Consider the following 26,875-nt stretch of genomic DNA (forward strand, 5'->3'; position numbering starts at 1 on the left):
TATACTTTTTAAACCAATAAATGTATTCTTAGTAAAAAAAATACAATGGTATAATACTATCACAGCTGTTTTGAGGGTAAATATTTCTGGCTTAGTTGCTTCTCCCCCTCCTCTTCTTCATTACACAAATAATTCACACACACATGCACTCTTGTTAAATTCCAAGCACTTCTGAGATTCTTAAAACATGGACTGAGAGATACCTGATAAATACTCCAACAGTATTTGTTGCTCGCTAGTAACCCCTGTGCCTGTTAGAACAGCCAACCATGAAAATCATGGGGCGAGAGATCCCGAGACAGGTGGCCAGACCTGGCAGCGCAGGGAAGCATGGAGCATATCTATAGTTTTCAATAATGCTTTACTCTATCCTTGCAGTGTCAGAACCTCAGATCCAACCTTGCCATTTTAAATGATTACTTTTGCCTGAATTCAGTGAGTGGAATTATCCAAAGATCATTGGCACCAAAGTGTGGTCCTACTCTTTCTTCGTGGGATTTTTTTATACAAGATTTTGAAACATTTATATAATCAAAAGATATGCCTATTTTTTTTAAATGTCTTCTGGGTTTTTTAATCATATTGAGGAAGGTCTTCCCAATTCTAAAATAACGCAAAATTCTAAATTGCCTTCCTTCTTTTATTACATTTAAATCCATTTGGGATTTATTTTTGTATATGGAGTGAGGTAGGGATCTGGCTTTGTTTTCTTCAAGCGGCTGTCCATCATGGCAGCATTGTTTATTAAATATACCTCTTTTCCCCTGTGCTTGGGGAAATACACATTGTACCATTTTTCAAACTCTATCATCTCACTGAGACATTCTGCACAACTTTATGATGGAAAAGAGGGTGCCTCCGGGTGTGTGTGCTTCCTGGGCACTGCACTTACAGACTGGGCCATTGGCTGGAGTTAGTGGAGTAGGGTCTTCTGACAGATGTTAAACTGTAGGTCACGCCTGGTCTTGTCTTTCCCATTGTTACAGTGTTGTCCAGTAAATGAATGGCAGAAGAGTCTAGGTTATTCAAGATGGAGAAGACCTCATAGACAAACAGAATTTTCTTCATCTGAGGAAAAAGAGATTTTATTTCTCATAAGCGGCCCCTGGCACTGTTTCCAATGCCAGGAATTTGGATTCATTTGAAACTTCACACTTCATAAAGAAATGCTTTCAGCACCTCAGGCAGAATAATTAAGAGGTGAGGTTTGGCCCTCTCCTTCTTCTCTTTTCTGTTTTCCACGCCCCTTGTTCTTAGCTCCTTTTCTCTCCTCATTTGCCCCTGTATTGAAGAGAACGTTGTAGCTTTTTAAAGTGCTTCCTGCACGGTCTCATTTTCAAGGCTTTCACTGAAGGTATTTGGTGTGTTTTAGGTGAGGCCACACTGTCTCCCCTTGGCTCCTGACCTCTCTCATTCTCTCCCTTGACTTGCTTTGTTCTTCCCCTTCTTCTCAAACCCCTTTGTCCCTTCTCCTTCTGTTTCTCTCTTTCCACTAAACTTCCTCTCCTGTGAACCCTCCCCCCAGCAGCCTTTCTCCTCAACCACATCACAGGAGAGAGGAGAGTGGTGGGAAGTTTAAGTTCATTACCCCTGGACTAACTATTCCTATCAACGTCTGTTTCAATGAAAGAAGAAAAGTAAAAATCTCAAATCCACAACTTTGTAGTTAACCCATTTTCCTGTCTCCCCTAGTATGTCTTTCTTTCTGCCTCTCACTCGGATATTCATCACCCACATGGTAAAATGTAGGCAAACCCAGAAAGCTAAAGCCTTTCAGTGAGTAACTCTTGATATAAATCTTTCCACATTTGTGTGCCCTTGTCCCTTAGGGATAGTAGGCATGTCATGTCCATGCTTTCAGGTAAGGAGTGAGCACAGGATCAAAGGGGGTTCCAATCTGTTTTTATGAAATTCCTTTTTCTACATGAGTCTCTCCCACGTAAGGGTTTAGACATAAGTGGAAATCTGGGCAGTCTTTGTGACACCAATATTAAGTCTGATTTTGGCGGAGGAAAGTTACAGAATGCTCCTAGGTAATAGAGGTTAAAAAGGTAAAATAAAGCCATTTGCTCTAGTTTCGATCAGAATGGAGAGAATTAGAAGAATCTGGGAGGAGCAACTCAGAGAGAAATGTAAGTTGGCCTGAAGTTCTGGAGCTAAAGTGGTAGAACATACCAGGCTCAGCTGAGGTCTGACTCAGAGATAAGAGCTCTGAGTTAGGAAAGAAGTATTCTAAGGAAGACTATTGATAAGACAAGGATTACAGTAAACTGTGACAGATACTTGACGAGTGAATGTTAATGAGAAGATATCAAACTGTGTCTTAGATTTTATTTTCTTTACAACACAGCATATGACCTTTATGTGACTTCTTGCTACCTGTAGAACAACATTACATTCAATAGTTTCACTCATAGTTTTTGGTTTAAAAATAAAAGAATGAAAACATATGGTTTGATTTTTTATGTTAGTCTCAACTTTTGTTTATTCTGAGTACTTTAGAACCTATGATCAGTGTACTTACCAGTAACTGGTGACAGCATACCCCCATACTATACTATAATTGCTAGAAACTCTCAACTTTTAGATACACTGGCATAGAAAAAGGGCAGGGAATAAGAAAGCTGTCCTTCGCTCCAGTTGTATTCCATTCTTTGCTCTCTGTCGTCTCCCTTCTTCAGGGAGTGACGTTTGTGGGGGGCAGGGGGTGTGGAATAAGGCCAGGAAAGTGAGTGTAGTTCTTCAGTGTGAAGGATACTCTCAGTGGCTGACTCTGATCCCGTGTGTACTTCACAGGATATGGGGTAAGAAATGACTCATCAAGAGCCCTCTGAACCATTGTTATGGGGAGAGGTTTCATGGGAGCCTGGTGCTTTGCATGGAATCTCTTTAAGCTGAATGTCTTATCCTGATAAAGGGGATTGAAAACATTCCGTTCATTGCCACAGAGAGAACAGAAATGGAAATGAAAACCCAGATGCAAAGTAGAGAATTCAGGCTGGATACGTAGTGAGCAACAACATTCCACATTCATCCCCCAAGCTAACAAGAAAACTGGCAGACAGGAATCCTGCAGCACATAGTGGGGAAAAGCAAGGCCCTCCAGAGAAATCAGGTACCAAAGATTCAGCCCTTAATACTAAACTTTAAGCAAGTAATATTTATTTGTTTGTTTATATTTAACTGTACTTTAAAAATGCTACATTGTGCCAGACACTCTTTTGAAAAGAGTTTATTAATATTAACTCATTGAATTAATAGGGACCCTAAAGCAAGATGTAGGCATCACAGTGTAGACTGGGTGGCAATCTCCTCCTTTTATGTAGGAGACATAAAGGGATCCTCACTGATGGTTTCTACAAATGTTTGTTAGGCGTTTACTGTGTGCCAGGCACCTTAGCAGACAGTGGTCAAAACTGTTTTCTTAGCTGCTTGGGTTACAGGTTATCAGCAGAATCCTAGAGAGGAGGAACTCCAATCTTATTCCAGAACTCTCTACAGATCCTTATGGTACCCCTTTAACAAACTGAGCATAGTTCTCATTATTGGCTCATTCTTCATTCAGTCATTTTTGAATAAAGATCTGAGTTCAAGAACCCTTCTAGGTATTGTAATACATAGATTCCACCATGGGGGGGCTTAACCTGACGTCAGAGTCAGGATGCTCATGGGAAAAACCAGATAAGAAGCCTTCTGACAGAAGGCTGAGGAAATGCTTTTCTTGGTCTGGTTCACCTCACCTTGAAAAATTTGCATTTCCCTTGTAAAGCAAGAGGAGATTCTGTTAATGCATCCAGAAGAATTCCATGTTGGCAGGCATTGTATGGCAACATAGAAGGAATCTTTTGTTTTGACATATAACACTGTTTGACCTTTATACTACTGTTCTACCTTTTAAACTTTTCCAGTGGATGAAAATCCAAAGTACGGAAAGAATAAATTCCATCATTGCCATTAGTTTGACTAGGAATTCTTCAGTAGGGATTGTTCTAAATGTATAATGACTTCCCCTTGGGTATTTCAAAATATTATCAAGTAGCATGCAACATTTCATGAATACATCTGTTTTACAAATCAAAGTGTACTCCTGTATAAACCACCTTGAGAATCTTTTAAGCAGCATATACTTGAAGCCAATAGAAACAGAATTTTCTTTTAGTTCAATCACCATGAATAGATCATGATATATTGCTGTGCCTTTTCCCCCTGCCCCTGTCTAATATGGTTGGCAAATTGCCTTGAGGACCTGTCATGAAGAGAAAAAAAGATCCTTATTCTTCCTTTATCAACCTCATTCATCAGTAAATTTCAGTGTTCTGCCCAGCTTTCATTCTTGTAGTCTTTTGCACTGCAGGAGAGCTTATTCCTTCTCTGACTGATGAACAAGACAAGAGGATGTCGTGCCAGAAACTATTCCTGAGTCCAATCTTACAGAATTACTTAGTAATGTTCACTTAAAAAAGAAGTACCAATAAGTATTAATTTTGGATGACATATATATTAGAACAAGTTTAATCATGGTAATAGAATTTTTAGATAAATATATATCATGGATTCAACTTTCATTATGTTTCTCTGTTTCATGGTGATAGACATTTCAAGTAGCTCTGCAGTCACTCAGACCTGAGTAGCCTGAAGGACAGAGAAATAACCTTGATTGTTGATCGTCTGCCATATGCCAGGCATTGAGCTATGCACTCCTCACATTTTATCTCATTAAATCCTTGTAATGGGCCCTCCTGTTAGGTGCTATTATCACCAGGTTACAAGTGAAGACTGGCAGTTAAAATTTGAAACCCCAGTAAGCAAGGTTATGCCGGGATTGAATCCAGTCTCCTTATACCTTGGGGACATGTTCGTATTTGGGATGGGAACCAGGATGGGATCCTCTCTCCTGATGGAAGGCAGTGAGCTGAGTCATCTGAAAAATCAACCAACCAAATAAAAGGTACATATGAAGGTGGCCTGGTACCTTTAAGTGTCTTAGTTAATATATGTTGGCTTAAATATTTCCATCTTTCAGGCAGCTTTATCTACAAGCTAAATCCACTTTGACTAAATGTAAAAGCTTAGTGTTACAATAAACATCTGATTTCCGGAGGGAAGAAAGTGTGTTACTTACTAGCTGTATGGTCTTGCGCAAGTTACTTAACCTCTTTGAGTCTTCTTTTCCTTAGCTGGATAAGAATTAAATGAGATATGTATGTAAAGTACCCACCATACTACCTGATAAGTGGAAAGTATTCAATAAAGGTAGCTATTTTCTTATGCTGCTGGGGAAAGGGAAGTTAGGTTTACAGCTTGTTGAATGATAGTTCTCAAAGATTGTTAATTAACTTACCATTGACAAACTGCTTGGAGGTCTCCAGTGGTACTTTCTGCTGCCCCTGGTTCCCTAGGTTTGAAGACTGGCATAAGGACTCAGCATGAAGACCAAATTGCTGGATGACAAGTGCCTGGGAAGATTGCAGTGTGATAGTCAGGACTCAGTAAGAGCTCACTGGTCAGTGACTCAAATAACTTAATTCAGTTTTTCTGCACAAATTTTGGGATGGGGCACCATGGCTTAGCAATAACTTTAAATTGCTTAACAGATATCAGTTTGCCAAAAATCAGCTAGACAATGACCAATTTGCTAAAAATCAGCTTGTCAGATGACCGGTTTGCCCAATGATGAACTCATCAAATTAAACTTGTCAATAAACCCCAGACTTTTAAGAATTATCTATAAAGTTTACATCAATTTGTATTGAAGATTTCTGTGAACTTGTAATGGCCTGGTTTTCACTCTGTCTTCAAAACAGAAGTTTATGGAAAGTTCAATTCTTCAAAAGTTGATGGACATAGGCTTACATTTCCCATGAATACATTTAATCATTTTCAATGAGTCATTCAAACTCATCAATTTCAGCATAAAATTGTATTATATATTTGCCATTGATATATAAATTCTGTCAAGGGATCCAAACTAATCACAATGATGTGAAATGCTGAATTGTTCTTACTAACTGCTGCTAGAAATGCAAGATGAAGTCTCATATGCCATTTGAGGCATTATTGAAATGACATTCAAAGCAATAAGAACTCAAAAGTGGCTGGAGCAATTCCATTATACTAAGAATGCTAGCTTCATCAAGACAAGAATTTCTGTCTATTTTGTTCACTACTTTATCTCTAGTGTCTAGAACAGTGTCTGGACAGTAGTAGGTACTCAATATCTGTGGAATGCAATGATAAAATCGGTCATTTGGTAAATAGAATTTTAGCCAATTGGCTCTCAGCAAATTGATTTTTGGCATTTTAGCTTGCTTTCCTAGGTACGAGCAAGAGCAAAAAAAAAAACTTAAGGGCTTTTGTTGACTACATGTTCAGGGTACGTTGGAGTTTCCAAAGAGGTGAAGGAAATTTTAAGTTGTGTAAATATGGGGAGATCAAGGGAGGGAGTTGTCCCCCAGTCTCCTTGCTGATTAGACCAACTTGATTCTGACTCTCCGTTCTTGTAACCACACTTAAGAGATCGTTTGACAAGCTGTAGCACACCCACAGGAGGGTGACTGGGATGGTCTTACGTACAGAATGGTTGGCAAACTGGAACTAGTTAGACTGGAGCAGATTTAAGGGGTTATGCAAGGGCTCTCTTTTAATATATGAGGAAGCTTCCATGGAAAGTGCTCTTTCTTTTGTGTTGCCAAAGGGCAGTTAGACCAATGGATAGAAACCATGAGAACGGCAGACCCTGGGCCATCTGATGGCCAATCACATGCTCTTTCCTTTGTGCCTCACAGAGTCTCCCTCCCCTGGAGTAAGTAGAGATTGTTCTGTAAGGCTGTTGGAGAGGAGTTATAAGAGTTGAGGATCAGAGTACCAGTTGGCTCAGATGGCCTCCAAGTCCTCTTTCAGCCCAGAATATTAAGAGGCCAAGAAGCTGGGTGCTTGAGTAAGACAGACGGGTTTGGATCCTGGCTCTACCATATACTAGCTGTGTGATCACGTACAAGTTACTGACCTCTCTGAGCCTCAGTTTCCTCATTCATGAAATGGAGATAACAATCATACAGGGGTTGTCATAAGGCTTAAATAAAGTAATGGATGTAAAGGGCTTAGGACAGTGCCTGGCACACAAGTGCTCAATAAGTTCCTTACCTATTACTATGAATCGATGAAAAAGAATGTACTATGTCTTCCTTTCTTTTTTCAAGAGGTGATAATCAAGATTTCAGTCTCAAATTGTTAACGTAGACACTTCTAAGAGCTCACCAAGTTCTTCTGAGGGCAGGGAAGTTACTTTTTTGTTTTCAAAATAGCTGCTTCCACAGATGACGCCCAAATATATACACAACGCTTTAGTCTTTGCCGTGGACTCCAGACTTCTGCTTTGTTCAGGGGCCTGGGTGGAATGGAGACAGGAAGAGGCTCTGAGACACAGTGGCCGAGGAGCCGGAGTGCAGGCCGGGTTCAGCAGGGAAGTGGCCCCGTGAGTCACAGGCTGGAAAACTCCGGCAGGGCCCCTCTGGCTCCCGGGCTCCTCACGCTGGGAGACGTTTCCTGTTCTTTACACTTGGCGGCCCCGCCTCCCCCAGGAGTTCCTTAAGACTCGGTCTTTAACTGAATTGTTGTAACCCAGGGGAAGGAGTGTTTTCTGTGTCTGCCAAGGCTGGGAATCTCCCAAGCCTTGCAGTAATTGTGTACGAAGCAAGTTGTCTCTCCGGGTTGGGGCCTACCTTGCCGTCCTGGCCAAAGGAAGGCGGTAGCGTTGACTGGTTCCCTCGGGGGTTGGAGGGGCTTAGCTAGCTTGTGAGTTAAAAAGCCAAGTGTTACTACCAAAAGAATCCTTCTACGGCACCCCTGGGAGGGCAAAAGCTTCACTTTGACTTTGGATAAGGTGCTCAGTAATCCCCTGGGCTTTGCTCGCTCCAGCTCCACGTGGCATGAAGGTCAGCACAGGAAGCCCTGGTCGCCGGGGCAGAGGAGCTGATGTGGGTCATCTGGGCCCCAGCTTGGCCTTTGACAGGTTTATGGAGGACAGAAGGCAGGGAGGAAGCTCCTCCCTTGGCTTTGGCCTCCCAGCTGGTTCAGGTTGGGACGCTGTTCAAGGCCCCTCTTTGGGCCTGCAGACTGATTAGGCCCCAGACTCTCCTGGGGTCATTTGGAAACAGTCCAGGCCTCTAACATATGGCCCTGATAAGGATCTCCCTCTCCGAGATAAGGAGCTGTTTAAGGGAGTCCGAGGAAGCCCGGGGTTTGTTTCCATAAAGCTGCACAATGTAAAGTGTAATGCCTACACAGATGCAATTAGCTGTTAAGCATATTAAGTCGTGAGGAAGGGCTGCTCTGCTGGCTCATAAATTACTGTGGGTCCACCCCAGGGGGACCGAGGGCAGGTATCTTTTCCTGCCAGATCGTTAGAATGGTGACCGATGATGGGTCAAGAGGCTGAGCTTTCTGCAGCTTCGGCAGCCATGAACCTCCTGAGGAGGAAGGACCCCGGGGAGCCGCAGCCACGAAGGACCATTTGTTTCCCTAATATTGGGAGGGCTAAAGAGTCACCTCTGAGGGAGGCTTTGAAGTCCTGTCAAGGCTCAGTGTGGCAGCCAGCTGGCTTGGCGTTTCCTGCTAACTCAGGGTTTGGCACTGCGGCGTTAGGTTGCCAGGTGAGCTTGGTGAAGGTCGAGTGCCCCTCCGGAATGGCCAGGTGGATGCCTGGCAAGGCCATTAAAACTGCATCTGTCAGAAGGAAGGAGACTCTAAGTCTCATTTCTGGGCAAATAGCTACTAAATGGCCCTTACCTTGTGTACCAATGGCACCTCCTCATTACTTCCATTGATTTCATAGAAATAATAATAACAGCAACAATAATAATCGATAAATTATTAAGAACTTAGTCTGTACTAGGCAGGGTACTAAGCAGTTATAAATATAGTTCTCATAACAACCCTCTGAGCTAGGTACTAATGTTATCACCAATTTACAGATGAGGAAACTGAAGTTTAGGCGGGTTAACCTATTTGTACAAAATTGTACAGTTAGTAAGAAATAGTGGATCCAGCTTTTAATCCCAGAAGCTGATTCAAGCACTGTAACTCATAGTAAATATTGTAGGACCTGTTAGAAACATCTCTCCACTAGGCTTGTGGAGAAATCTGCCATTCCTCAGACTCCAATTGGTATCAAGACCAACCCGAAATAAGATGTATTAGAAAAATATGTTGGTAGCGCCCATAACAATATAATCTTCTCTATCCCCTCTCTTTATCAGCCTGATTCAGCCTGACCTTCAGAAACTCATTTGGGGCTTTTCTGTCATAGTTAACTTTAAGTTGTTTGGGAACTTTCTGAGATGGTGTAAGAACAAAACAATTGGTGAAAACTCCTGTAATTGTGTCTTTGAGTGTCTTCAAATTTTATAGAGACAGGGTTTTTCAGGCGAATAACCAACAGTTGGGGTGGGATGCTGAGGAAATCAAGTTAAGATTCTGGATTTCTAAGCAGACTATAGGAAAGGCTCTTTCCTTTGAATTGGCCAGCTAGCACTCCAGCTGTCAGGCTCTCTGGAGTTTGTGTGCCCGGGCAGGATAAGATGCTTAAGGCTGGGTGGGTGGCAGACTACAGTTTTTCAAGGTGACATTCTCTTTCTTTTCTGGTCTCCTCTATGCAGCTTCCAATCAGAAATATTTGAACACTGACAATGTCTGATCTGAGAATCCAATGAGCATTCCCTGCCAAGGCAGATTGTGATGTGACTGCTTAGTGATGTCACTGCTCTCTTTAAGATGCTGGCTGAATCTTCCATCCACTGACTTGTGATGGGAGATTCCTAGAGACTGATTCACTCCAAGTGGAAGCTTTATTGATTTCTCTTAAGTGACAAGAGGGTCTCCTACCAGGCACTTTATTGAAAGTTAGTGTCAGCCCACTACCGACCTCCACAACCTGCTGGGGTTCTTAGTCCATGGTCGTCCTCGGACCCTGTACTGTATGTAAAGTGCTGAGTGCACACAGGGGGACAGCATGACAGCCTTGAGCATTTAGCGCACCAGATAACAGAGTCTGTGCAGTAGACTTAGGATGGCAAGACAGTAAGTGGCTCTGTGGCCAGCAAGAACCAGGTGGGAGTGGAGTAGAGAGTGACCAGGTCAGCTAGGCTATGCCGAGACGAAAACACAGCTTACTCCGTGTCTTATCAACTGCCATTTTGTGTGACTTAAGTCAGCCCAGTATTAAATTTTTTTAAAAGTATGGGGGCAGTGGTGGAGTGGGGCAGGCATGGATGAAAATCTAAATGCTGTGGTACTCATTTCCAGAACCTTCAGAAGATAATGTCCCACCAGGTGCCGTGCGGGGGACGCTTAGGGTAGGCTTGCCCCAAGGTGAAATAATAATCACAAAGTGATCTTTACATTTTCTGATAAAGCTCTCCCTCTTGCTACTAGCAAAAGCTGATGAACATCGCATTTGAGTTAAGCACTGAGAGCACCAGGGAGTGTTGAGATAAACCACCACAATTATTAACATACTTGCTGTTTAATGGCACGAAAACCACCATTAGTGTGGTGGGCCTGACTGGGTTCCCGCAGGGATCCTGCCGTCGTGTGGGCCCAGCTTATTACGTTTTATTGGCAGCCCACAGCTCATGTTAATTGTACAGCCATCCCTATGAAGCGTTAGTCCCTGAAAGGTGTAAGCTTGTCCCTCCTCACACCAGTTTGCTTTCCTAGGGCCTGGTTAGGTAGAGTGGTGGGTCAGTTTGAAAGGTGTCATTCTTATTTGTGGCTCTGATTTTTTTTTTCACTATGTATCTCACGAGATACCTGTGTTCCCCTCTCTCTTCCCCCTCCACTGTACCCACCAACTGTTCAGATATGGTGCTTTTGATGGTCTGTGTTGAGAATTGATACTCTGGAAGATTTCATTTCCCAGAGCTTGTTGAACTCTTTTAAGCAGGTACTATTTATAACAGCTTCCTTGCTAAGAGTGATTTTATGAATGTACTTGCATGAAAAATATTTTTGAAGCTTATTTGGCGATTTATAAAAATGGAATGTACGAAGATTCTAGCACCCTATACCTTCCACAGTGTACCAACCAAAACCATAAGATATTCAAATATTGTATTCACTTGATAGTTAAACTCAACATTTACTAAAATATAGTGTAACTTTTGGTAAAGGTAACTTGTCACAAAATATTTATTGAAAACGTAAACACTTTTCGGGATGACTGAGTAGATTCATCCACATCCTTGATCGTTAACGTGTTACAAATATGCAAAGTCACATGGAACAGGCTTTGGATGGGTTTTGTTAGGTCCCCGAGAAACAGACGTCAGTAATGGTGCACTTTAGAGGCGAAGACCTCAGCCCAGGAGGAATCAATGTGAGAAAACCCCAAAGCAAATCCCTGCCTTGAAGGTTTAAGGAAAACAACAATGGAGGTGTCTGCAAAGGTGTCTTTATCTGTCAAAGTGCTTTCAGGTGTAATGAACAGAAAACTCTGACTCAGATGGGTTTGCCCCTGAAGACCTTGACTTGACCTTGGAATAACCTGGGGATCAGTAGTTTCTAAACTCCCTAGAGATTCTGATACACAGTGAAAGTTAAGAAAAACTGGTTTAAACAATAAGAAAATGATGTATTACCTCACATAACAACAAGTCTGGAGGTGGAGCTGGCTTTAGCAGCTCTGCGATGCCACCAGAGACCCAGGTTATTTCCATCTCTCTGGTTTTTGATCTTCAGTGGCAGTTTCAGTGTCACACAGAAAGCAAGATGGCTGTGGTTGGTCCAGACGTGACAGTGTGAGAAAGAAAAGAGAAACCATGTCATCGTGGAGCCGTCTCTCAGAGACAAGCAAATGATCCCCACTTACACCCTGGACTTCACCTCATGGCTCATTGGTCAGAGCTGGCCATTTCTGAATCAGTCACTGGCAAGGAGGATGGGATTATCCTTAGATCAGTCAGGAAGCCCTTGGAACCAAGGGTGGGATGGCCGAAGCCCATGGCTTTGCCATGAAGCACAGGACCGTGTGCCTGAATAAACTGGGTTTGTTATGAAGAAAAATAAGTCTGGATGAGGGAGCCATTCACTGTGAGTGATGAGGTGAACTGGAGTGACTTGTTTGGTTTTCTTTTTCTTTTTCCTGCTTTTTTTTCAAGTCACAAAACTAATATATGTTCTTCGTACAAAATTTTTAAAATTCAGGAAATTAAAATCACGTTACTTTCTACCTAATACCATTATTATTACTTGGTTTTAACATACGTATTTTAAATATATATGTTATATATATTTAGAATATATGTGTATATTTAGAATATATATGATTAGAAACCAAATATTAATAATACAAAAACATACATATTTTATGTATATATGTGTGTATATTTTACATATATATACATAGATAGATATGTAAGGATATAATGGGATAATAATATGCATGTATTTTGTAAGTCTGCTTTTTCACTGAAAATATACTGTGAACATTTCCCCATGGTAGTAAACACTCTTCTAAATCTTGATTTTTGATGGTCACATAGTATTCCATTATTAAATGTGTAATAACCAGTCCCCTGTTGTTTGATAATTGTTTTTCTCATGTTTTTTACATTATAAATGTAAAAATATTATAGGTAATATTTATAAATGTAAAAATATTAATTTGATAATTGTGCCACTTTTCTCTTTCTTTTAGAGATCTATTCCTAGCGGTGGAGTGGCAGACTTAAGATTAAGATCATTTTTAAAGCCTTTAATAACTACTGCCAGTTTATCAACTGATATGAGTGGTACAATGCCTTAGGAAAGCAATTTTGAGAATGTATCTGGTCCACTGTATCAAAAGCCTTAAAAATATTTATATCTACTAATCCTGTTCCTGGGAAATTTATACTGAGGAATGAATCTGAACTAAACAAAAGTAAGAGAAGGCTATCTGCACAAAGATGTTACTGGCAGCAGCCTTTATAACAGTAAACTTTTGGAAACATTCTAAATGCTTTAGAAGCACATTACTGGAAGGGTTCTTGGAGATCATCTAATTCTTACTTTTCAATGTGGAAACTGGTGTCCGTAGAGTTAAAGTGGTTTCCCTAGGATCACACAGAAAGCTAAGGTGTTCAGACTCCCGTTCCAGATTATAGCTTGTAAAAGTTTCACTTACGCCTTTCAAAATATTAAACTTTTTTCATAATGAACACTCAACCCGTAATCATTTAATTTCTTTTTTGGGGAAATAGAGTTTTCAAAATATAAGTTAACTCTTTTTGCACAAGTATGAAGTATTCAAAGTATATTGATTTTACAAATGTAAAATCTCATCAGATTTTAAAGCATTGAAAAGCTATATATCCTGCCTGAGCTTCATCGTGCAATGCCTACATGATAGTATTATTTTTTAAATTAGAAAACATGAAAGTTGTTTTATGTAAAAGGTATGCTTAAAAACAATGCTCTGTAAGAAAATCCACCTGTTCTGAACAAAGCAAAACATTAATCACTATTTCCAGTTTCTTTTCAAATAACATGGGAATTTAGAATGCATTCATTTTAAACTGTCCCAGTCTTCATCTTCATGTGAACTGGAATTTAAATTCTCTAAAATTAGTTTTCGTTTAAAAAATTTTTTATCCTTGTTTAGATTTAATAACATATTACCAACATTTTGTTCACCATTACTTTATGCATTCACTTCTTCTGTTTTCAATTTCTTCTTGTGTACATTCTTTTCTATGAGGATTTATGCATTAAAAACTTCCTTGACCTTTGTTAGTCTAAAGATGGTCTTATCTCACCTTCAATCTTGAATGATCGGTTAGCCAGTTATACAATTCTTTCTTCACAGTTTTTTCATAACTGTGAATGTATTATTTCATTATCTTCTGGTACCTATTGTTGCTGATGAGACGTTTGCTGTTTGTCTAATTGCCATGTCTTTGGAGATAATTGGTTTTTCTCCTTTGCAGCTTTAAGATTTTTCTTTTTGAATTTAATGTTTGTAGTTTTACTACAACGAGCCTAGGTGTAGATTTATGTTTATTTATTGCTCAGGACCCTGTGTGCTCCTTCAGCCTGAAGTCTCATTTATTTCTTTATCTCCAGAAAATTCTCATCTATAATCTCTCTAAATATTGCCTCTCTTCTACTCTCTATTCTCTCCAGAATTTTTATTAGATGGATTAGAGATTGGAGATTTTTGTCCTATCTTCCAGATTTCCTTGATTTTTCTTTCACATCTCTCATCTCTTAGCTCTCTGTGTTGCATTAAGATAATTAACATTTCTGTGCTTTCATTTCCTTATCTGCGACTTGTGGTCTAAATAGTTCTCACAAATCATGGAAGAGTCAAATGAGTTGTGGTAGGCAGCCTCAAAGATGGTGTCCGGTGATCTTTAAGGAGGAAAGAAGAAGGAGATGAAGGAGGGAAAAAAAAAGGAAAAAAGAGAAGAGAGAATGAAGTTAGCATACCCAGCATTTTCTTTTTAAAGACATTTCTGTAAGTCACATGTGCAACAAAAACGTTCCAGGCAGCAGGCAGCAATGAAGAATACCCAAGCTTTATATTTGGAGATTTATCCAGAAAAAAGATGAGGTCTGCAGTCCATCTATTCCAATATGTGAAAAAAGATTTTTCATAAAGGTGAAAAAAGATTTTTCATAAAGAATGTGATTCGGGAGTGTCCTGAGGGGGCTCCTGGAATACTGGCTATGTTCAGTTTCTGGAATTAGGTCATTGTTTTCAGAAGTGGATCTCTTTTGGGATTTGTGTGTCAAGATGGATATTGATGTAATTATTATTTTAACTGTAGATATAAATCTTATGCACTATTCTGAATTATGATATACCTCATATTAAAAAGAAAATATAAGAGGAATTTAATTTAGTTTTTATTTTTGATCAATTTTCATATCTAATGATATGACGTGTTTTCAGGAATAGAACTCTGATTTCTAATACTGAACGTGTATAACATGAGTCTAGTTGTGACATTGTGACTGTGGCCTAGAAATCCCATGTCCTAACTCAGACCCATGTTATTAGTAGATATTCATTTCTAGACAAGGTTCCAGCTGGGTAGGAAGGTTTTCAACATGGAGTAGAGGGACCCTGACAGGGAATGGTGGATTGCACTGAAGACAAATCTTTGGTACTTCCTGATTCTCTGCAGGATGAGCTTCTTCCCCAGATCTATGGTTCCTATGTCCCTGTATGGGTGCTATTCTTGTGCTATTATTTAGTGATGGTTGTGATCAAAGCAGGATCGTTTGTACATGTCCAGGGTTCAAATGAACCTTCATTGGAGAGAGGAACAGGGCTTTGGAGTGTCCACTGAGGGCATGGAGAAACAACAAACCCCCAGGAGTATCCTTTCATGAGAACAGATATTTTTTAAAAAACTGTTGGGTAGAGAATAATAATGCTGGGGTAACTATTTCTAATAGAGGTAGGAAGAGCTTTCTCGTTTGGACAGACTTGTATTTACTAGAGGGTGAGGAAGGGAGAGGCCAAAGGCCAGGGAGGATGTGCTTCCTTCCTTCTTTTAATTGTTTAGGCAGTTACTACACACACACGCGTGCGCGCACACACACACACACATACACACACACCATGGTGTGCAGTGGGTGTTTGCTAAGAGTAGATTCTCCATATATGCACATGGGGAAAAGCAACCTAACTAGATAATGGTCTTCTACATTTATTTATATGTTATTCTGCACAGAGCACGTGCACCTTATACTGTGATAAGTGTTGTAAGTAAGCTTTGGAGTCAGGCAGCATATCGTTTGGTAAATTATTTGTCTTAGCTAAGCACTGTTTTTCTCATCCCATTTTTACCTTTCAGGGTTATTGCAGGGATTGGCGACAAGGTAAGGTGCTTAACATAGCCCCTAGCTTTATAGCACTTGCTTAATAAATAATAGTAGCAGTAGTAATTGTCGTTTTGGTTGTCCTCTTACTGGAAAAACCTATTAACCGTTTTGGCAAAGATATAAAATTCTATACTTTAGCAAGACTTTGCTGGAAGTTGTTTCCACTGATGCTGAGTAGAGAGGACAGTTGAAATGTGTGGATCATTAATTTTGAAATTTACTCCAAGATTTCCAATAGGAGGGAACATCATTCAGTTCATTAATTTGTTCAACAAATATTTAACCGGGCTTTACTTTGTGCTATACGTTGTACTAAACTGCTGGAGAAAAAATGGTGAGCAAGATACATAGACCTCTGCCTTCCTGGAGTTGATAGTACAGGGGATTTTTTTCCCCCTTATATCCCTTTTAGCGCCACGTAGGAAACATTCTTTGGGCTGTTTTAGAATAATGAGATCCTGTGAGATGTCCATTTGGAGACCTTATCCTCTCAGCAGATCTCTCAGTCTGAGCATCTTTGGAAGCAATGCTTGCTGCATTTGGGGATCGCCAGCTCAGTCCCAAACAGGCCACCAGCCATGAACAGGCCATGGCAAATTCAGGCAAGGAACTCTCCTACAACTTCAGGAACCTGGGCATTTCCGACCGATTCTGGAAGGATTTGAAAACCACTTAATATAGATATCCTGTAAAATTACATTCTACTGGGATCTTTGTTTAATCAGTTTGTATAGAAGCAATTTCTTCTGTCTATAAAGCAAGAATCACAGCAAAGAAGAAGGAGCAACTCCCTAAGTACTCATTCCCTGCCCGCCTGTCCCCCTTCCCCTTTCCTAAAAAAATTTTTTCTCCCCCTTTTTTGGAAAAACGTCCAGCATTTTAATATGAAAAATGTCAAGCTACAGCATAGTTGAGAGAATTCATAGTGAACACCTGTACACCCTCCACCTAGAGTCTACCACTAACGTTTAACTATATTTGCTTTATTGTGTATCTATTCACCTATTCATCCCCCTACCAATCCATTAATGCATCTTTTCTTTATTGCATTGCAAAGTAAATTGCAGACATCAGTATGCTTCCCTATAAACATTTCGGTTTGCATAACATTAAGTAGTGTTCAGTATTTGTTTGCAGTTTTTTCTTTGATATATAATATACAAACAAAATAAATCTTAATTTATCTTAAGGATACACGCTGATTTTGACAATTCATAAACTTGTATAAGCCAAACCTCTTTCAGGATATAGGACAGTTCCATCAGGCTCAGAAAGTTGTTTCATGCCCTTCCCGATCAATCTCTGCCAACTCCCACCCCCACCAAAGTCAACCACAGTTCGATTTTTTCTACCATAGATTAGTTTTCCCTATTCTAGTATTTTGTATAAATGGAGTAGTACAGCACATACTCTTTTTGTAAGGCTTTTCCCGCTCAGCATAATATTTTTAAGTTTTGATCATATTGTTTTGTGTATTAGTGGTTCATTCCTTTATGTTACTGAGTAGCATTCCATTTTATGACTAAGCCACAGGTTTATTATGTCAGCCTCAAGGTAGTTGAAATTTTTACATATTGGTTCAGGGTTTCAAAAGCGAGTGTTCCAGTGAACAAGGCCAAAGTTGTGTGAACTTTTGTGACCTAGACTCAAAAGTCACATTGGTCAAAGCATTCACAAGCCTACCCAGATTCAAGGGAGGAGAGATGGACTCCAACGTTCAATGGAGTGGATGTCAAAGAATTTGCAACCATGTTTTAACGCTAACGCAAGTGGGTTTAAGCTTACCATCTTATGTTTATTTTCAAATTGTTGCATCTGATTGTTTATTTCTTTGTTCTTGCTTACATGATTTCTTTTGGATAAATTGGGTATTTTTTAGTATTCTTCTGGCTTTTGAGTATGTATAATAACAGAATATTGCCTATTCCTAATAACAGAATACTCCTAATTCCTAATATTCCTAATATTCCTAATTCCTAATTTTTTAGTATTCTTCTGGCTTTTAGGTATGTATAATAACAGAATATTCCTGTCCCTTATATCATTGGTGTCATTCATTTCACTTATATATAAGCATATGTATATACGTATGCTTATATATGTGTATATGCTTATAAGCATTCGTAACTGAACATATTATCGCTATTATTATTTTGAACAAACTCTCTGTTAGATAAACTAATAATAAGAAAAATAAATGTTTTTATTTTACTTTCACTTGTTAATTATCTGATGCTCTTTCCTTTTGTAAATCTGAGTTTCTAACCAATATCATTTTCCTTCTCTCCAAAGAACTTCTAAACATTTCTTGCAAGGCAAGTCTACTGGCAACGAATTCCCTCAATTTTTGTTTTTCTGAGAAAGTGTTTATTTCTCCTTTACTTTTGAAGGATAATTTCACAGGGTACAGAATTCTGGGTTGGTAGTTTTTTTTCTATTAACATTTTAAATATTTCACTCTACTTTCTTCTTGCTTACATGGTTTCTGAAGAGAAGTTGGATGTAATTCTAATCTTTGCTCCTCTATACATGAATATTTTTTTCAAGATTTTTTGCTTATGTTTGGTTTATGAAGTTTGAATATGATATGCCCAGGTGTGGTTTTTGTTTTCGTGTTTGTTTTTAATTTATCCTGCTTGGTGTTCTCTGAGATTCCTAGATCTATGGTTTCATGTCTAACACTAACTTGGGAACATTCTGAGTCCTTATTGCTTTAAATATTTCTTCTTTTCCTTTCTCTCTTCTCCGTCCATGATTCCCATTATGTATGTTACACCTTTTGTAGTTATGCCTGTTCTTGGATACTCTGTTTTGTTTTTTTAAGTCTTTTATTTTTTCTCTTTGCTTTCCACTTTTGGAAGTTTCTATTGTCATATCCTCAAACTCAGAGATTCTTTCCTTAGCTATGTTCAGTCCACTAATGCCATCAAAAGGCATTCTTTATTTCTTTTATAAAATTTTTGACCTTTAAAATTTTGTTTTGATTAGTTTTAAGAATTCTTACCTCTCTGCTTATATCATACATCTGTTCTTGCATGTTGTCTACTTTTCCCATTAAAGCCTTAGCATATTAATCATAGATTTTTAAATTCCTCGTCTGATAATTCCAGCATTCCTGTCATATCTGACTGTGGATCTGATGCTTGTTCCATCTCTTCAAGCTGTAGTTTTTTGCCCTTTAGAATACCTTATAATTTTTTGTTGAAAGGTGGGCATGATGTAGTGTGTAAAGGAGCTGCAGTAAATATGCCTTTAGTAATGTGGTGGTAAGGTGTGGGAAGAGGGAAAGTGTTCCACAGTCCTGTGATTAGGTTGCAGTCTTTTGGTGAGCCTGTGCCCTGGACAGTGAATTTCATCAGTGCTTCTCAGTTTTATTCCCCACTCATCCCTTAGGTAGGACAGAATGGCTGGAGGGGCTAGAGTTAGGTATTTCCCTTTCCCCGGGTAGGTTAGGCTCTGATAGAACCCCAGGAAGTTGGGCTTTGATAAAATAGTTTCTCTTGAGCACAGTCCTTGTTAAGAAGAACAGAATATTCTAGCCTATTTCAAAATGGTTCCTTTTCCCCTTCCCTGCTGGAAGCACTGGGAGAGGTTTCTCCACTGTTTACTATGAAGGCCTGCTAAAACTCTTGGAAGTAAAACTCACAAAAGTGTGGGACCCCCCCTCCCCATGACTGAGTCTCCCTGAAGATTTTATTTTTTTAGAGCAGTTTTAGGTTCACATCATAATCGAGAGGAAGGTACAGAGGTTTCCCATATACCCTCTGCCCCATACATGCACAGCCTCCCCATTACCAACATCACTCAACCAAATTTTACATCTGTTACCAAAGGATGAATCTACATTGGCACATCATAATCACCCAAAGTCTAGAGTTTACCTTAGGGTTAATTCTTGGTGTTGTACATTCTGTGGGCTTGAACAAATGTGTAATGACATATACCCATCATTATAATATCATACAGAGTATTTTAACTGCTCTAAAACTCCTGTGAGCTTTGCCTATTCATCCCTTGTGTCCCCTCCCCCAGCAGTCACTGATCTGTCACCAGTTTTGCCATTTCCAGAATGTTGTATAGTTGGAATCACACAGTATGTAGCCTTTTCAGATTGGCTTCTTTCACTTAGTAATATACACTTAAGGTTCTTCCATGTCTTTTCATAGTTTGATGGCTCATTTCTTTTTAGTACTGAATAATATTCCATTGTCTGGATGTACCATAGTTTATCTGTCCATTCACCCACTGAAGGACACTTTGGTTGCTTCCAAGTTTTGGCAATGATGAGTAAAGTTACTATAAACATCTCTGTGTAGATTCTTGTGGGACGTAAGTTTTCAACTCCTTTGGGTAAATACCAAGGAGTATGATTGCTGGATTGTGTGGTAAGAATATGTTTAGTTTTGTGAGAAACTGGCAAACTGTCTTCCAAGATGACTGTACTGTTTTTGAATTCCTACCAGAAATGTATGCATTCCAGTTACTCCACACCCTTGCCAGTATTTGGTGTTGTCAGTGTTTCAGATTTTGGTCATTCTAATAGGTGTGAAGACATCTTACTGATGTTTTAATTTGCATCTCCCTGATAGCATACAATATGGAGCATCTTTTCATATGCTTATTTTCCATTTGTATAGCTTCTTTAATGAGGTATCTGTTAAGGTCTTTGACCCATTTTTTAATCATGTTGGGTTTTTTCTTATCATTGAGTTTTAAGAGTTCTTTGTATATTTTGGATAACAGTCTTTTATCAGATGTATCTTTTGTAAATATTTTCTCTCAGTCTGTGGACTATCTTCTCATGCTTTTGACACTGTGTTTTATAGAGAAGAAGTTTATAATTTTAATGAAGTCCATCTTATCAATTTCTTTCATGGATCATGCCTTTGGTATTATATGTAAAAAGTCATTGCCATACCCAAGGTTATCTAGATTTTCTCCTATGTTGTCATCTCGGAGTTTTATAGTTTTGCATTTTACATTTAGGTCTGTGATCATTTTGGGTTAATTTTTGTTAAGGTCTGTGTCTAGCCTTTTTTTTTTTTTTTTTTTTGCATGTGGATGTCCAGTTGTTCCCACACCAGTTGTCAAAGAAACTGTCTTTGCTCCAATGGATTGTTTTTTCTCCTTTGTCAAAGAACAGTTGACTATATCTTTGGAAAGCTATTTCTAGGCTCTCAATTCTGTTCCATTGATCCATTTTCTATTCTTTTGTGAATACCACACTATCTTGATTACTGCTGCTTTTACAGTAAGTCTTAAAGTTGGGTAGTATCCGTCCTCCAACTTTGTTCTTCTCCTTTAATATTGTGTTGGCTCTTCTGGGTCTTCTGCCTCTCCATGTAAACTTTAGAATCAGTTTGTCTGTCAATATCTATTAAATAACTTGCTGGGATTTTGATTGGGATTGCATTGAATCTATGATCAAGCTGAGAAGAACTGACATCTTGACAATATAGTGTTCTTCTATCCATGAACATGGAATATCTCTCCATTTATTTAGTTCTTCTTTGATTTTGTTCATCAGAATTTTGTAGTTTTCCTCATATAGGTCTTGTACATATTTTGTTAGATCTGTAAGTATTTGATTTTGGAGGGTGATAATGTAAATAATGAGATATTTCAAAAAAATGTGCACCACTTTCAAAAGAATCTTCTGAGATGGTCTTGATCATCTGATGGAAGCAAGATAGCAGCTGGCTCAGCCAACAGGTTTGTGTTTGTGTGGGATATCAGAAGCACGAGGATTTTGTATAAGCTGCCCAGCCATGCTGGCTCCATCAATGAAGTGTCTTTCTACCCTGATGAGTCCATCATTCTCTCATCATCCAGTGACAAGAGACTGTATATGGGGGAGGTTCAGTGAAGGTATGGAATGGAAGACTTGGGGCTACGTGACCTTGATGTCTCAGATTGCATCAGGGGTATCAAATGGTGCCCAGGCCAGCATCTTCCCTTCAGATGAAGATCATTACTAGCATAAAACAAGGAGATGGCCATATTCCAATGACCACATGTGTTCCATTTCACCAGCATGATTAAGGCAAGCTTCCAGGGCCCTCTAAAAACCACCTGCTGTATTTCAGGGACTGTTTTATTTTCCCTCTTTTTTTATTCTTTAAATAAGATTTCTTCAAAAGGGCAGATATTAGGTGGTTTGTAGTTTCCTGTTTTCTAATCCAAGCTAAAGACAGGGACTGTGACTAAAATTTGTTGGGGAATTTTTTTCAATAACTGGCTTTCTCTGCTTCTCTGAGTAATTTTGTACTAAAAGCCAAATAGATGCCTTTTTACAAGGCAAGAAAATGTGTTTTTAGTTTCAAATTGTACTTGTTCATTGAGAACTCTCAGAGTTGTCCACACTCAGCCTCCAGCAATTTGTCAATTACAGTTCAGGTTTTTCTGCCCAGGTAGTGGTTCCCACAGAAAATCCTACTTGTGAGTTTCTGCTCCAATAAGTTGTGACTCTCTGTATTCACTTGTTTCTCCAATTTGAGGGGCAACAGTTTGACCTTTGACCTCACTTCTCTGACAGGTCTAAGAAGAATTGTTGATTTTCCAGTTTGTTCAGCTTTTTACTGTTTTTAGCACAGAGTGGTGACTTCTTAAAGCTCCTTACATGCTGGACTGGAAACTGAGAGCCCATTACCTATTTTCTTCATTATTTTTTACTTTCTGTATATCCAAGTTTCTATCTGGTATCGTTTCTCTTTAGTTTGAAAATTTTTCTTTAGTACTTATTGTAGTATAAATTTGCTTGCAGCAAATTCTCTCAGCCTTCTTTCATCTGAAAATATCCTTATTTTACCTTCGTTTTTGAAGAATATTTTTAGTTGGATATAGAATTCTATGGTGACAGTTTATTTCCTTTAAAGATGGTGTTGCATTGTCTTCTGAGATGTTTTCTGTCTTGTCTTCTGTGATGTTTTCTGTCTTATATAGTTTCTGATGAGAAATCAGCTATCATTCATATCATTGTTCCTATATGTATGTCTTATTTTCTGGTTGCTTTTAAGATGTTCTCTTTCTCTTTATGTTTCACCAATTTGGCCATCATGTATTTAGAAGGGGTTTTCTCTGTATTTATCTTGCATGGGGATTGTTGAATATCTTGGATCCATGGGTTGGTGTTTTCATCAAATTTAGAGAGTTTCAGTTATTATTTCTTTAAGTATGTTTTTCTGCCTGCTTATCTCTCTCCCCCTCATACTCAAATTCGTGTACATTAGAAACTTGATATTATTCATGGTATGGATAATCTATTCATTTTTCTATCTTTTTTCTTTCTTTCCTTCAATTTGAGCAATTGCTATTGCTCTATCTCCCCATTCACTCTCCTCTGTAGTGTCTAAATGCTATTCATAAGCCCCAAGTGTCTTAGATATTATATTTTTCAGTTTTATATTTTCTATTTTTTAGTGTTTAAATTGTTCTCCTGAAATACTTCATAGTTTTACCTATTATATCCATATTTTTAAGTAACTTCTTTAACATATCACAATAGTTGATTTAAAGTCCTGGTCTGGTAATTCTAATAACTGAGTCATCTTTGGATTTGCATCACTTGACTGCTCCTACATCCTAACTTCAAGTGTGAGTTCTCCCGTGCCATTTTTAAAAAATGTTAATTCTCCCATGATGCAGCTTTCACATTGGTGTAGAAAAAAAATCCAACATGATCTGAAATATCAGTGAAGTGTCTTTTCTGGATCAGAACTTACCCAGCAGGTAGAAGAAGACAGAATCCCACTGGAATGGGCCCCGAGGTGGTGGAAGTATTTGGATGGTTTTAGACACCTGAACAGCCCTGGATTTTAAATGTAGGGGATCTTCTGGGTTTAGTTCTAGACCCTATCCTCTTCTCACTCTGTGTACTTTTACTGGATGATCCTATCCATTCTTATGACTCCAGTTACCATCTATATACTGATAAATTCCAAAACTATACTTATAGTCCAAACTTTCCTCCTGAGTTCCAGACCCATATATCCACTGCATACCTTTCTATCTGGAGGTCATAAAGGCACTTTCAACTGAGCATATTCATAACTTAACACATACATAATTCTCTCTCTCTCTCTCCCTCTCTTTCTTTCTCTCCTGCCAGACTTTAGGTTATCACAATAACAACTTTAAAATATTTTACACAAAACTGTATATAAAATTTAGTATATTTAAAGAATTGGGGTAACATTAAATTCCTAAGGTATCATTTCTTGTTAGGATGTGCACTAACAATTAAAATAACATCCTATTTTATATCATTTTACATTAGAATTCTTTCATTATTTAACTTTTGAATATCTATTATTTGCATAATCAAAAATATAAAAAGCCTATTAAATGAGGTCATTGCCCAGGTGAAAAGAAGATTTAGAGGAAGCATAAATTATTGTTTTCAATTGTGTAAAGGTGTAGTGTGCAGAAATCAATGGAGTATCTCTTTGCCACTTCATCCAAAATCTAAAAAGAGAACTGTTAACCTCGCTGAATTGTGACTTGGTATACTCTATGAATTTAAGGTATGAGTATCAATAACATATTTATCACTGAAACCTGGAAAAACAAAGTCCTTTGTTGGCGTGTATCCCAGGAAACCAAAGGGAGTGTGTCACATTCCTTAGCCTGGGATATGACACAAAATGATGCACAATTGCCAATGCCAAGTCTATAGGTAAGACCATCATGTATTTCTCCCAGTGTAAAGTTATTGGAAAAGACATTATTTTCTGTTTTTCTTTAAAGAACATAGGTGGTAATTTGAGGCTAAGTTGGGAGTAGTTGGCCACTTAGGCTATAGAACAGAGGAGCTTGAAAACAAAATTCTTAAAAACCTTGTCCAGGATTTGTCTCTGATTCCCATGCTCTTCTCCTATTTTACATCTTTAATGAGCATGACAACAAAGAATTGGTGTTTGTCTCAAAACTGCCCCTGAGAAATTGCAAGTCCTGCACCTGAATATCTGTTAGCTTTCTCTCATTAGACAATCCAATGTGTATCCTTGTGGAAGGCCAGCCCCAAGGGACCAGACTCAGCCTGCACCTGTGTCTCCAGAACTGGTTCCACAGTTGGGCTTTGTTTTTCCATGGGTCAATAAAGTAGTAGAAAGTGTGGAAAGAGCACAAAATCTAAAGTCAGAGACCAGTATTCAAATTCCTGCTCCCAAACCCATTAGCTGGGTAACCTTAGATAATTCTTACCTTTCCTGCTCTGAAAAAATGGAGGTAATAGTACCTTCCTTGCATGGTTGCTATGTTAACTAGATAAGACACTCTAGGACCTGATAGCGAGCTGGTGCTCTATAAATGCTAATTTCTTCCCCACTCCTTTTCCTTTCAGCCTCTAGGTAAGTTATGGTAAGGAGTGATGCAAATCACCAGCTATAGCCCCAAAGACATTAGGGAAAGAAAAGTCTGTGGAAGTGAATATTGTGCATGTTTGCATTTTTATTCCACTTGATTCTTCATTAATCCTATGGTTTGGTATGGAAAGAAGAAAATTATGTTCTCCTCCTGAGGTTGGCCTCTTTCAGTTGAATCCAGTCTGTTTTGCAGACTTCCTCCAAGCAGAGAGCAGCATCTTGCCCCTGCTTTTCTACAGGATCCCTCAAGCTCTGAGGGTGTACTCCCTGCAGAATAACTGCTGTCCCTAGGGGTCCTCTGTACCAATGGAGGTTGGAGCCTGGGAAACACTCATGGAAAAAACAATCAAGTAGACAATGCCAAGGATGTAACAGTGACTCAGGTTTTTCTCAGTTCAGTGGTAGCCATTCTCCACATTCAGCCTGAAGGAAAAGAGAGGCTCTATGAGGAAGGTGATTTGGAATCCAAAAGCAAAGGATTTGTTATATTTATATACACAAACTTTTTCCCTCCAGTGGTTCACACGGAAATTCAGGAACAACATTGCTCTTCTGAAAGCTATTTCAGGATTCCACACATTTTGTTGACATTTGTATACAAGCTTAAGCAATGGTGTGCTGGTAAGCTGGCTCTCTGGGTGGGGAGTGGGGGACCCTATTGGTGGCACCTGCTGGTTTCCGTGGTGTAAATACTGCCACCTGGGTTGATTACACGCTCCCAACCTGACATCCCTGAGCATGGGGTTGGGAAGAGCCATGAAGAACTGGCTCTCTTGATTTGGTGCAAGCTGGCTCTGGCATCACACTGAGCTCAGGGCTCATGTTTAGTGATAACAGCTATTGGCAAATTCAACCCTTGTTGAAAACAGACATCATCGAGTTCTAGAATTCACTGTCTCTTGCTCTATGGCCTGCATTTTGGTCATTGTTCCTCCTGCTTTTTGAAGCGGCTCAGTGAATCTCACCGCTGTGGACCCCAGACCCTTTGACTTAATGAAGATTGATGTCTTCATTAGATTTTGAAAAGGAATGCTTGGACATTTTATTACCTGGTGGCCGGTGCCTAGTACTCTCTGTTCCATGGCCCATCTCCCCCACCTCCTGTGACACATTCCTGAAAAGGCTCCAGGAAAAAAATGTTACAGCCTTGGCAGATCAGTGTTTTCTGATTGTGCAATATTCTTCCTGAGAAACCCCATTCTCCAAAGGCAGTCATTCTGAAACTGGAGCTAGAAATGGGAGTACAGGCTGGCCACCGGGAGGGTGGCCTAGGAGGCCAAGTGGTAGAGAGCTGGGACAGAATAAATCGATGGGAGATGGCATCCGTGTATATTCTGCCAGTTTTATGGGTTTACAAAACTGTCAAAAATTGCATCAGAAAGGAGAAAGGAATGAAAGAGTATTTACTTTTCCAAATACTCCATTTTCATTTTAATTATTTTTCACCCCTTACAAAGCAATTTCACAAACATTATCTCATTGGCTCCTCATAGCAGGCTGATGAGACATAATAATAATAATAATATTGTTAATATAATAAATATAACATACTACATATCATATATTGATGAAATGTAATATTAATAATAATATGATAAATATGATTATTTCTCCTTTGCAAAGACACTGAGATTCAGAGAAGA

General features: G+C 39.0%; 1 protein-coding gene across 4 annotated transcripts in view; it reads left to right on the forward strand.

Moving 5' to 3' along the window:
* KDR (kinase insert domain receptor) overlaps nucleotides 1-26,875 on the forward strand; it is a 174,364-nt gene that overhangs the window by 123,211 nt on the left and 24,278 nt on the right. For 2 of the 4 annotated variants that reach the window (XM_082464439.1, XM_082464433.1), the window contains one exon: nucleotides 987-25,853. The exons of 1 other annotated variant lie outside the window; for it this stretch is intronic. In XM_082464439.1, coding sequence (XP_082320565.1) covers nucleotides 987-999 — 13 coding nt within the window. In that variant the 3' untranslated portion in view covers nucleotides 1,000-25,853. Of the gene's footprint in view, nucleotides 1-986; nucleotides 25,854-26,875 lie in introns of those variants that run through there. One more of the 4 variants, XR_014264489.1, reaches the window with a different exon arrangement.

This window comes from Balaenoptera physalus (assembly GCF_965194825.1).
Source record: "Balaenoptera physalus genome assembly, chromosome: 5".
Taxonomy (NCBI): Eukaryota; Metazoa; Chordata; class Mammalia; order Artiodactyla; family Balaenopteridae; genus Balaenoptera; species Balaenoptera physalus.